The sequence below is a fragment of the Hydra vulgaris genome, chromosome 03 (genome assembly GCF_038396675.1).
Source record: "Hydra vulgaris chromosome 03, alternate assembly HydraT2T_AEP".
In the NCBI taxonomy this organism is placed as follows: domain Eukaryota; kingdom Metazoa; phylum Cnidaria; class Hydrozoa; order Anthoathecata; family Hydridae; genus Hydra; species Hydra vulgaris.
This window is the reverse complement of record NC_088922.1, coordinates 22,504,679-22,516,936: the sequence shown is the minus strand read 5'-3', so window position 1 is coordinate 22,516,936 and position 12,258 is coordinate 22,504,679. Positions and strand designations below refer to the sequence as shown.

The 12,258-nt window shown below is 25.9% G+C and overlaps 2 protein-coding genes across 3 annotated transcripts in view; both read left to right on the top strand.

Annotated features, from left to right (window-relative positions):
- The first annotated feature begins 1,992 nt into the window (after positions 1-1,992).
- LOC100207629 (sorting nexin-12) lies at positions 1,993-7,599 on the top strand. Its single transcript, XM_065792659.1, has 5 exons — positions 1,993-2,338; positions 4,202-4,297; positions 6,535-6,598; positions 6,693-6,753; positions 6,928-7,599. The coding sequence occupies exons 1-5, from the start codon at positions 2,177-2,179 to the stop codon at positions 7,031-7,033; spliced, it is 489 nt and encodes a 162-aa protein (XP_065648731.1). The 5' UTR covers positions 1,993-2,176; the 3' UTR covers positions 7,034-7,599.
- A 2,016-nt stretch (positions 7,600-9,615) lies between these two features.
- LOC101236489 (cytochrome b-245 heavy chain) overlaps positions 9,616-12,258 on the top strand; it is a 62,164-nt gene continuing 59,521 nt past the window's right edge. The window contains exon 1 of one of the 2 annotated variants that reach the window (XM_065792657.1): positions 9,616-9,695. The gene's annotated coding sequence lies outside the window, so the exon portion shown is untranslated. Of the gene's footprint in view, positions 9,696-10,270; positions 10,295-12,258 lie in introns of those variants that run through there. The other variant, XM_065792658.1, reaches the window with a different exon arrangement.

The following is a 12,258-nucleotide window of genomic DNA, read 5'->3' as shown; positions in this document are numbered from 1 at the left end:
AGAGCCGTGATACACATAGATGACTTTATCTAGAGATATTAGTCTTTTGAAAAACGATAGTTTTCAAATTTTTGTTGCATCGATTGCATCACAGAACTGCCATTAATCAACCAGAAAAAACAAGAAATAAGAATAATCTCAGCCAGAAAAATAGAAAAAAAAATTGGAAAGTACTTTTCGAACGAATGCGGAGCAACTTTTTTCGGAATTATGAATAAAGCAAGCAAAAGTTAACAAAATAAAATGATCATGAATGTTGCATCAAAACTTTATGCATTTTTAATCATTTATGTCAGATGATCATCATCGCACACTCTCTGATCATTTATGTCCATATTGCACACTATAATTTCTATTTGTACGAATAGGCTGCTAAAGAAAAAACAAAACAAAAAAAAAACAAAAGCAAAAAAAGCAGCACATCTTCAAAGATATAGAAAATAAAAAAAATAAATTGCAAACTTCAATATTGCAAATGCGACTATTAAATCTGTCCAATATGTGAGTTTACATCCTTCAAAAATTTTGAAAATGTAATAAAAGCTTTATGCAGAAGATAAATCCCTAAAACACCTACTTTTGCAACAATTTAAGCCAGTATTTTATTCAATTTATCTAAGTTCTGTTTCTCAAAAATGTATTACATTTGTACCAATAATTCATTATAAACTTAAAATCATAACAGAAAAATTGTTTTCATTTACTTTTTTTACTTTTTAACGAGGTGCTGAGTTTTCAAAAGAGTTTATGCATTTAAAAAGAGATGAAGGAAATTCAATTTCTTATTGATTAGCAAACTATGTAAGTTTTTAAACTAAGAAAGATAGAGTAATTATCAGCCCACCAAAAATTTTTGTGGTGGATTTGCAGTAGACCTATATGTGCGGCCGATGCGCAGTGGTTAGAGCGCTTGCTTTATAAGCAGGAGATGCAGATTCGAAACGAGCTCTGAAAAAATATTCGCGTCACGGTAAGGAAGGAGGCGTGAACTTCCTGGTTAAATGCACTTCCGCGGTGCTCTGTGACAAGACCGTTTGGACTTCTTGGGACACCTAAAATAAAAAATAAAATAAAAAATAAAAAAATATAAGCATTTTGAGCGGTTCACCGGAATTTTGCTCATCGGTTACTGGATAGACCATTAGCGGCATCTGCTATAAGTAGCCCGAGGAAAACTTTATAGTATGTAATATGACTAGTCATCGGCAAGCCACTTTTGGCAGCTGCCACAAATAGTCCACTGAGTAACCGATGAGCAAAACTACTGTGGACTTCTCAAAATGTCTATATAGGTCCACTGAAATTTCGCTATAGAATGTTTGCTGCAAAACTGGAATTGTGGAGATCATATAATACATTCTTTATCAAAATAAGTAAAATAAAAGTCTTAGATTGTAAATAAAGTTGGATAGGCTTTCTTGTCAAACCTCTATTCCGACGTTGAACGTCCTTCACATCCACTAACTCGGGTATATAGAGCAATAGGCGCAACGGAGTTAAATAGGGATAGACGCAGTTAGAGTAAATACATCAACTGAGAGTTCGGATTTGGGTAGGTAGTCGTGCAAAAAAAAAGAGGTAGTTTTTTATGTATGCAGACCTAACGGATATCGTAATAGCCTGTCTGATAGTTTAGCTCGGCAAATTTAGGACAATAATGAGATAAACGTGATATTGAAAGTTAATTTCATTTTCACAACTATTGAAAATAAAATAACTAAAGTATAGCATATTTTTACTATTTTGTAATTTTAAACAAATAATATTTTGACAGTTAACTAAATTTCCCAAAAGTTTTTAACTTATATTTTACAAACCCTTTTCTACTTTTCTTTACCTTACTCAAATAATTTTAAAAAAAATCAGAATACAGCTCTATACTTTCAAGTTTTATTAAAAATTGTTCCTCAAAACGTAAAACAACTTTTACTCGTCCTGTCAGAGAAAAAAACATCGTTTTTTAGATTTTAAATTACTCAACCGGCTAGAAGAGCGCAATTCTACGACAATCTTGCGCTTAAATTACTCTTGTTTGTTGATTTTGTTATTTAATTTCTCTCCCATCCAAACTTATTGGACTTGCGACCATTAATTTAAAAGACTAAAAAGTCTTTAGCTTCAAGCTATTTCATTAGAATTTGATTAATAAAAAACCAAAGGTAGTTAAGTTCATAAAATGGCTGATGCAAAAATAGACACAAGTCGCCTTGATGCTAAACCTCAAAGTATCAGCGATGCATATGCAGTACCAGCAAATTTTTTGGAAATTGATATAACGAATCCTCAAACACACGGTGTCGGAAAAAAAAGATATTCAGACTATGAAGTTCGTATGAAGGTTTGTTAGTAAAAATTTTAAATTTTAAGCTACTTTTAAGCATCTTTTTTTCAAAAACCTTCTCTAAAATCCTCTATTATCCTTTAAAAAGTTAAAAATGTGATAAAATCTCCTCTTTAGCTCCTCTTTTTTATTTTTTCATTTCTTGATAGTTGTATGATGTTCAAAATTTGTCGTCTGCAAAAATAGTTAACGTTTGAAATGAGGATTTGGTTGTAAAAAATCAATTTTAGCAAACCCATGTCATATAACATAAAAAATGACTTGTTGACAAGTCCAAACCTGTTAAACCAATAAAAAAAAACCCATTAAAGTCCTCTATTTTTATTCAAAGTTTTGCAAAAAAATCCTATAAGTTAAATGCAAAAACTCCTCTAAAATCCTCTAATATCCTCTTTTTCTTATAAAATTTTTATGTGGCCACCCTGATAACTCAATACATATCATGAGTATAAAATCAATACATCATTACTTATGTTAGGACTAGTAAGTTATAGTTAATCATAATTATAGGTAGTTGTACTTATTTAAAGTACTACAAGTATAACTCAATAATTTATATATTTTTATAACAAGAGATTTCTTATTATAATTGATGTGTAAAATGAGACTTATTCTTAAGTCACCAAAAACAATTCATATTTTCAGTATGTATCATATATTTATTAATTTAATAGTTGAGTTTTTGTAGAAGTCTTCCAATGGCTTTGCTACTATTATGTAGGTTAATTAACATTAATTTAACACATTTGTTCTCTTTTGTATCAACAATATCAACCTCATTCTTGTGTCTAAAAAAATGATTATTTTTATGAAATTTTTATGGATATATGGTTTTATACTTGAATATGTAAAATATTTGTATTATCAGCAATAGAGCAACTTTAGAGGTTGTCTGGAAAATCATTATTAAAAATAGGTTTTGGTTAAAATAGGTCATTACACCAGAATATCTAGGAACTATCATATTCTTCAATATAATAATAGCGTTAGACAAAATTCAGTATTATGCAAAGGAATTAAATTATATACCGTAAAATCGCCTAAGTTTGGTCACTTAAGCTTTGAACATTTATTTATCACGCATAAATTTTTAGTTTTACATTTATTTAAAATAATGCATAAATTGTAAATAATAAATGTAAAATTTATCACACTTAAAATAGCTTTGGCTAAAACAAAAAAGTTTTTTTTTTTGGTATGCATTTATTCTTTTGTTTAATCAAAAAATTTAGCCCAAACGTTTTTTTTTTTTTAATCATTCTCTTTAATATGAACACTTCATGTCTCAGAGGTTTGGGATACCTTTAAAGAGTTTTACATAACTTTAATAAAACATTTCAAAAAATAAGCTTTAAAGCAATTTTCTTCATTTAAAATGTAACAAAAAGTAATTTTCGCTTCAGGTTGAGTTTGTGAGTTTTATTTTAAAGTTTATATATTTACTTTTTCCTAAAGAATTATTTTCTTTTTCTTTAGTTTTTTAATTTTTTTTTCGTAGTTTAAGTTAAGCTTAGTGTTTCTTTTTCACTGCATTTCTGAAATGTTTAAATCATCAAAACATCTAAACAGTCTTGATCAAGTTGTCAACAAAAAAAATCATTTGCGTTGTCAGTAATAGCCCTTAATATTAATACTATTTGGTAGTGGTAACTTTTATTAACAAGTAAATATTACTCACCAAGTTGTTACTAATTAATAATGTGTTGTTATGTCTTTCTTTCTTAATTTTATTGAAGTATAATTGGTAAGCAAATTAATTATATAAATGCTGCTAAGTTTTGCCTTCTTATCTTATAATATATTCAATACTATTGTATGTTGTGTTTTTTGCAAAATACTGTTTTACATTTTATTTTTTAGACAAATATTCCTATTTTTAAACATAAAGAATCTTCAGTAAGGAGGAGGTATAGCGATTTTGAATGGTTAAGAACAGAACTTGAGAGAGACAGCAAGGTAAATTCAAAAAATAGTATATACTTTTTTTGTTAGTTTTAAAAACTAGGTGTTTTTTACTTCTGTATATTTTGATTTTGTCTTATGAAAATTATTAACGGTGTCTCAGAGTATTCTGGGAACCCAGAACAAAAACAAGCCCCAGATTTCTTAACTGGGCTTAAAAATTTATAAGTTAAAGAAAATATTTGTCAATGACACATTAGGTGTTTTATTTAAAACTATTTACGTATTTAAATATATGTATTAATTTGTAATTTTACATTAAATTTTTGTAAAATGTATTTAAAATGTACAAATAATTGTTTTAATTTGACTAAACAATTAGGATATTAGAAATTGTAAAAAATTAACTAAAATGTTAAACTTTTTCACTAAACTTAAATATTTTATTTTTTTAAACTAATTTTATAATGGTATTAAGTTATGATATTAAATATTATAAAATTTATATTATTATTTAAAAAAATAATAATATAAATAATTAAGTTTGATTTGAATTTTATTGTCTTTTTTTGCTTATCTAAAGTTTTTGAAATAAAAGGAGTTTTTAATAATTTTTAATATTGAAATATTGACTATTTATTATATATGCTATTTGATTCTGATGTGTCCTTAATTGTGCAAAATATTTACTTTAAAAAAGGAATCCATGTTAGCTGTTATTTTGCTTTGTTTCATTAGTTTCCAATCCTGGTACTGTAACTCTAACAAATAAAAAATATTTAGAATTCCAGTCTATAACAAGAAATGTTTTTTGCTTCTTGAACTGGTTATTACTTATATATCATTTCACTTTTAAAGCGATTTCCAATTATAAGCTGTTTGAACGGCTCTATTTTAAATTTTGCATTTTTTTGTTTTAATGTCACTGTTATAATGTCACAGTGGTCACTTAATTTTTGGTAAACGGCCAAATTCAAATGCAAACAAGTTGACATAATTTATGTTATAAATAGTAAAAGTGTCATTGATGAAGATGACATCTTTATACACTAATTTTGTGATATTTTCTATGACAAGAGTTTAACCCCCATTTAAAAATGAAAACAAAAAACAAAATCTTAGTTGGAATGAGTTAAGAAAAATTTGCTATACTCCTAAAGTGTCACTGTATGCTTGTCTAACTATGCTATACTCCTAAAGTGTCACTGTATGCTTGTCTAACTATGCTATACTCCTAAAGTGTCACTGTATGCTTGTCTAACTATGTTATACTCCTAAAGTGTCACTGTATGCTTGTCTAACTATGCTATACTCCTAAAGTGTCACTGTATGCTTGTCTAACTATGGCTGAGTATTTTTCTGCTATAAGAAACATGTAACAGTTTTTTTATGACTAAAAAATGAACTTTTGCATTTATTATTTACAATTTTTAAAGATAATATCTTAGATTTAAAAGACACTGTGTATGAGACACTGTTTCATTTCATATCCTTCCCAAAATTTAATTGGATTTATATACAAGTTTAAAGCTTTATCTAAAGTACCTTTTTTTGTATTTATTAAAGTATGTATGTGTACATGTATAGATATATTTAAATATACCATTGTTATTATTATCATTGTTATTATAGTTATTAATACCATTTTTATTATTACAATTATTGTTTTTTATTATTACAATTAATGTTATTATTATTGTTAACTTTATGATTTTTAAGCTTTTTATTCTTTATTTTATTCTTATGTTATTATTCATTATTGTTAGGTGTTTACACATCATTAGTAATAATACTGTTTGTAAACATTTTTGAATTGTAAAATTATGTAATTTAGAATATATTGATTGATTTTTAAATAATAAATGGCTCAAAAAAATTATTATAATTATAATTAAGGAAATTATTTGCAATGAGAACTGTTTGACAACCAACAACTGTTTGTTTTTCTTTCCTCAATAAATTTTGTCTTTTCTTATCCTCATTAAATTTTTGTATTTTTAATGAGTTTTTAATTTTTTTTTCTCCATGAATTTATTTTTTTTGTATTCTCAGTGATTTTAAAGTCATTTAAAGTTGATTAAAGTAAGTAATAAAAAAAAAAAAAAAAATTGATAGTTATAATATAAATGTTTAATAAAAGGTAATAGCAACTAGGTTTTAAGTTTTATTTTTGTTTAACAGGGTTCTTGATTTGTATTTCACTTTTAACTTCTTCTGGTAGATTTTAGATCCATTTAACCTATAAAATTTAAAGAATTATTTTCAACAAAATTTGATTTGCATGCTTTTAGATTGTAGTTCCTCCATTACCTGGTAAAGCTCTGAAGAAAATGTTACCTTTTCGAGGGGATGATGGTAAACTTTACATATTTACTACATCAACTACTTAATAGCTTAAATTTGTTAGATTAATTTTTTTTTTTTGATATTCATTTATTGTTCACCTTAGGTATATTTGAAGATGAATTTATTGAAGAACGAAGACAAGGTCTCGAGGCATTTATAAATAGGTAGGTTTTGTTTTTTACAAAGTTGAAATTTTGTACTGCCAAATCAGAATTTATTTTTTTAAATGCATTTTTTATATGTAATTGATTTTTGCAAAGTTGACTTTTTACATTACCAAGTTAAAGTTTTATGCTAAAAAATTTTAATTTAATAGTATAATTTTTTTTATATATTAGAGTTGCTGGACATCCACTAGCCCAAAACGAAAGATGTCTTCATATGTTTCTGCAAGAACCAATAATTGATAAAAACTATGTTCCTGGTAAAGTACGAAATGTATAAAGTTAATGACATTGATTCAAAACAAAAATGAATAAAAAAGAAACAATACAAAATTTAAAGTATTTTAAAGATTAGATGCCATCTTTTGAAATCATATACTTTTTGAAATGTTTATTTTTTTCTTAACACTTAGTGATTTCATTATTGATATTAACTCAGGTATAATAATTTATTTTCTTCCATCTTTTTAAATTTTTTTTTTGATATATTGTATATTTTTTTCAAAGTGTGAATAATTTCCTTTAGATGTTCATTTTCCATGATTATTTGTGATTATTCAAAGTTATTATTTTTGAAAATGAAAATTGTAAATTGAATGTCATTTTGAAATATAGCTTCTTTATTTTCATCTCTTTTGCAGAAATTTGTAATTTCTTTATTTTCATCTCTTTTACATTTCTAATCCTTGACTCAAATTTTTGTATTATAAAAAAGCTTGTCATTTTTTTCTTAAAAGAATTATTTTTTAGAATTATAGTCACATATTTTCATTTGTGTTTTGCAATTATTGTATAAAAAACTTTTTTCTGCATTATGTTACTTGTAATAAAATGAAGAGTATTTGATATCCTGCTGTTATTTCTTATATATAGAAGCATTTAAAAATATTTAATACAATGTATGCTGATAAGCTTTTCATTGAATGAGGTCTAATCTTCTGTCAATAATAAATATATATATAATTCTTTTTATGAAATAAATTCCAAGTAGTTTACATAGTTTTGCTAAAAATATTTTCTATAGGAGTTAATAAATTAATTTTCCTTCCATCATCATGCTGGTTCTTTCTTAAACCATTTGTTTTAAACTTAAAAAAAAAACTTATTTGATAAAGTAGTGGTTGCTATTTTTTTTATGTGCTGGTTTTAGTAGTTGTCATTTCTTTTTGCAAAAGACTTTTTCTTTATACATACATACATACATACATACATATATATATATATATATATATATATATATATATATATATATATATATATATATATATATATATATATATATATATATACATACATACATACATACATATATATACATATATATATATATATACATATATATATATATATACATATATATATATATATATATATATATATATATATATATATATATATATATATATATATATATATATATATATATATATATATATATATATATATATATAGCTAGAAAGAGATTTTTAAACATACATAGTCTTGCACATATATATATTCAATGTATATATAAATAATTATATGTACATAGTGTGGGAGTGCTAAAAAGCATGCACATTGTTTAAGTTATAGCTATGGACATAATTAGTTTATGATGTATAAAGCTTTTTTTTGTTTAAAAATAAAATGTGTAATATCATTGAACACCCACACTTTTTTTTTTTGAATAAATAAATTTTTTTATTTATTTTAACATTAATAGAGATTATAATGGATAACATGACTGTTAACATTTTTAATTTAGCAATGCTACTTATGTATTAATGATGTTTTTATAACTGATAGTATACTTTTTGAAATAGTGCTTGAAAAAGTTTTTTGTTATTAACTTTCGCATATATTTTTTTGGTATATAAATGTGATATATATATATATATACATATATATATATATATATATATATATATATATTTAGTGATACATACATACATGCATACATGCATACATATATACATACATACATACATACATAAATACATATATATATATATATTTAATTTATATATGTATGTATATATATAAATTATATATATATATACATACATATACAATATATATATACATAGTTAATTTAAATATGTACGTACATATTTAATTTACATATGTATGTATTTATAAATTAAATATGTACATATATATATGTGTGTGTATATATATATGTGTATATATATGTGTGTATATATATATGTGTATATATATATATATATATATATATATATATATATATATATATATATATATATATATATATATATATGTATAAAGTGTGTATATATTATATTATAGATATAGTGTGTACTTGAACATATATATTTTGAATATATATGTGTGTGTGTATTTATATATACACACAGTCACAAACATATACATACATATATATATTTTTTTTCTTTCTTTTTTTTCCTTTTTAAGTTGTATATGTGTATATTCAACTGTTGAAGATTATTGCTGAAAGTTCTTCTGTATTTATAAAAAAAATTTTTTATTCATTTTACTGAAAATGTATTTTGCTTATTTCAGTTTCAAATTTTTCTTTTGTTACTTGGATTTATTTGTATTGGCAAAATCCAGAATATTCTGAAAAGGCCCAATGTTAAAATATGTCTTTTATCTTCAAAATTTTTTTTGAAAAAAAAGTTTTTGTTATAAAACAAACATAGTTTGCATAATTAAATTTATATATAATTTTTAATTTTATATTTCTTTTTATATTTCTATTGTTTTAATTAGTGTTCTTATTGTTTTAATTAGTGTTAACTTAATTTTATGACTGATATTATAATTTTTATTATGTATTTATTTTGATTTTCATATTTTTTATTTTTCCATTTTTTTTCTTCGATTGTGTTTGATCATGACAATTATTGATTTTTTTTTTCCATTTCTGATTATCTAAAGGAAAACTTAACTTCCTTGAGATTTCATTGAATTTATAAATACAAGTGGGTAAAGATATTGCATTATTCTTTTGCATTTTATATTTTATTGCTTTATAGCACTTATTTTTCTAATATATTGACAATTTCAATGCTATTGTAGATTTTGACAATAGTATATTATTAATATTTTAATGCTGATGAAAAAACAAAATTGAAGTCCCTTCTATCAAAGTGTGTTATTAATATAATTTTATTTTTTCATGCAATCTTTCAAGATTATACTGCTAATTTTTTTTTTTGGTTTTGTTTATTACAACATTCTAACATTTTTGTCCATAATTTTTGTCTTGTAAAAATATTTTCTAAATATAATTTTTTTTTTAATGGAGGTTACCTTTTTCTTTATAATAGTATAAAGAAAAATACTTTTTTTTTAAATTTGTCTTGTGCTTAACTGTTGCCAAGTAGCAAAAAAGTTAGCAATAGAAGTTGGAATCAAGCTGTGGTTGGGTGAAAAAAAGTTGAAATTTAATCAAAATCCAATTCATTAAGAAATTTTTTTTTTCAAATCTACTTTAGTTGTATGCAAAGAACTGTAGAAAAAAAGTTGTGTACACATTTAATAAAGTTTGCACAAAAAACTTGAAGACCTAATGACTTATGTATGTTAATTATTAAGACCTAATACATTAATTCTTCAAAAGTATTGAAAAATTATATAATAATTTTTTTTTGGTAAATAAATGGGGTGATATTTTTTATAAGTTAACCAACTGTAGATAATATATATATATATATATATATATATATATATATATATATATATATATATATATATATATATATATATATATATATATATATATCAACTTTCCAACTCGCTTTCCTGACAACCCGAATCATTTACCTTCTCTACTCGACTTATGTCTTGTTTCTGATCCTAGTCAGTGCTCAGTTTCTCCACATTCCCCCTTAGGTGCTTCTGATCACAGTTTGATCTCTTTAAAACTAATATCTCATTCTTCTTCATCACCTGAATCCCCCTATTATCGAACCTCTTACAACTACAGTAAAGCTGACTGGGATTCTTTCCGTGATTTTCTTTGTGATAACCCTTGGGTAGAAATCTTTTGTCTTCCTGTCGACAAATGTGCTTCTTACATAACTTCGTGGATTTAGGCTGGCATCGAATCTTTTGTTCCCTCTCGACGATTCCAGGTCAAGCCTCACTCTCCTCCATTGCTTTCCTCATGCTGTGCTGCTGTGATTGCCAATCGAAACCGTTACTTCCATATTTATCAGCAAAACAATTCTCCAGAAAACAGACGTCTGTTTATTACTGCTAGAAACAATTGTAAAAAGGTTTTGTCAAACGCCAAAACCCGCTATTCTCAGGTCATGAAATCTCGTATCTCATCCCAAAAATTAGGCTCTTGTGACTTCTGGAGAATCTTTAATAATATCAATAATAAGGGAAAGTCTTTAATTCCACCTCTCTTGTATGGTTCAGACTTTGTCACCTCACCTAACGACAAAGAATTGTTTGCTAAAAACTTTTCATCAATATCATCTCTTGATTCCACTAGTTGCGTTCTACCTGGTATTGCCAACAAACAGGTTGATCCATTGCTTGACATTCATATCACTCCAGCTTCTGTATCTAAAGTGATTTCCTGCCTAGACTCTTCTACAACTTGTGGCCCGGACAACATACCTGTTATTGTCTTGCAGAAGTGTTCTCCGGAGCTGTCGTCTATACTCTCAAAACTATTTAACAAGTGCTTATCAGAGTCTTGTTTTCCAGCCTGCTGGAAAGCGGCATCTGTGATCCCTATCTTCAAAAATTCTGGAGAGTGATCTGATGCGTCTAACTACCGTCCCATTAGTCTTCTTCCTATCATAAGCAAGGTTTTTGAGTTTTTAATTAACAAACTTAATTTCTGATTTTGAATCTAATAACTTACTTTCTGACCATCAATATGGATTTCGATCTTCTCGTTCTACAGCTGATTTGCTAACAGTAATAACTGATAGGTTTTATCGTGCATTAGATAAAGGTGGAGAGGTTAAGGCCATCGCTCTTGATGTTTCAAAAGCTTTTGATAAAGTTTGGCATGCTGGTCTTCTCCATAAGCTTTCTTCTTATAGTGTATCTGGCAACATCTTTAAGATTATTGAATCCTTCCTTTCCAATCGTAGCATAAAAGTTGTCCTCGATGGACAACACTCTTCTTCTTATTCTGTAACTTCAGGGGTTCCTCAAGGTTCTATCCTTGGCCCTATACTCTTTTTAATTTACATTAACGATCTTCCAGATATTCTCACATTTAAGGTGGCATTGTTTGCTGATGATACTACCATTTATTCTTGTCGTGATAAGAAACCAACACCCTCTGATTGCTTGGAGGGGGCATTTGAGCTTGAAAAGGATCTCACTTCTGCTACAGCATGGGGCTCACAGTGGCTGGTGAACTTCAATACAGATAAAACTCAATTTTTTTCAGCCAATCGTTATCGCAATAATTTAGATCTCCCTATATTTATGAACGGTGATGTACTCGATGAGTCATCTACTCTTCATCTTCTAGGATTAACTCTTACTTCCAATCTTTCTTGGAAACCGTAT

Bases quoted from the DNA above. Each gene is read 5' to 3' on its own strand.
- LOC100207629 (XM_065792659.1), top strand. From the start codon at position 2,177: ATGGCTGATGCAAAAATAGACACAAGTCGCCTTGATGCTAAACCTCAA. The intron at 2,339-4,201 runs GTTTGTTAGTAA...TTTATTTTTTAG, and splicing joins ACTATGAAGTTCGTATGAAG to ACAAATATTCCTATTTTTAA. The intron at 6,754-6,927 runs GTAGGTTTTGTT...TTTATATATTAG, and splicing joins CTCGAGGCATTTATAAATAG to AGTTGCTGGACATCCACTAG.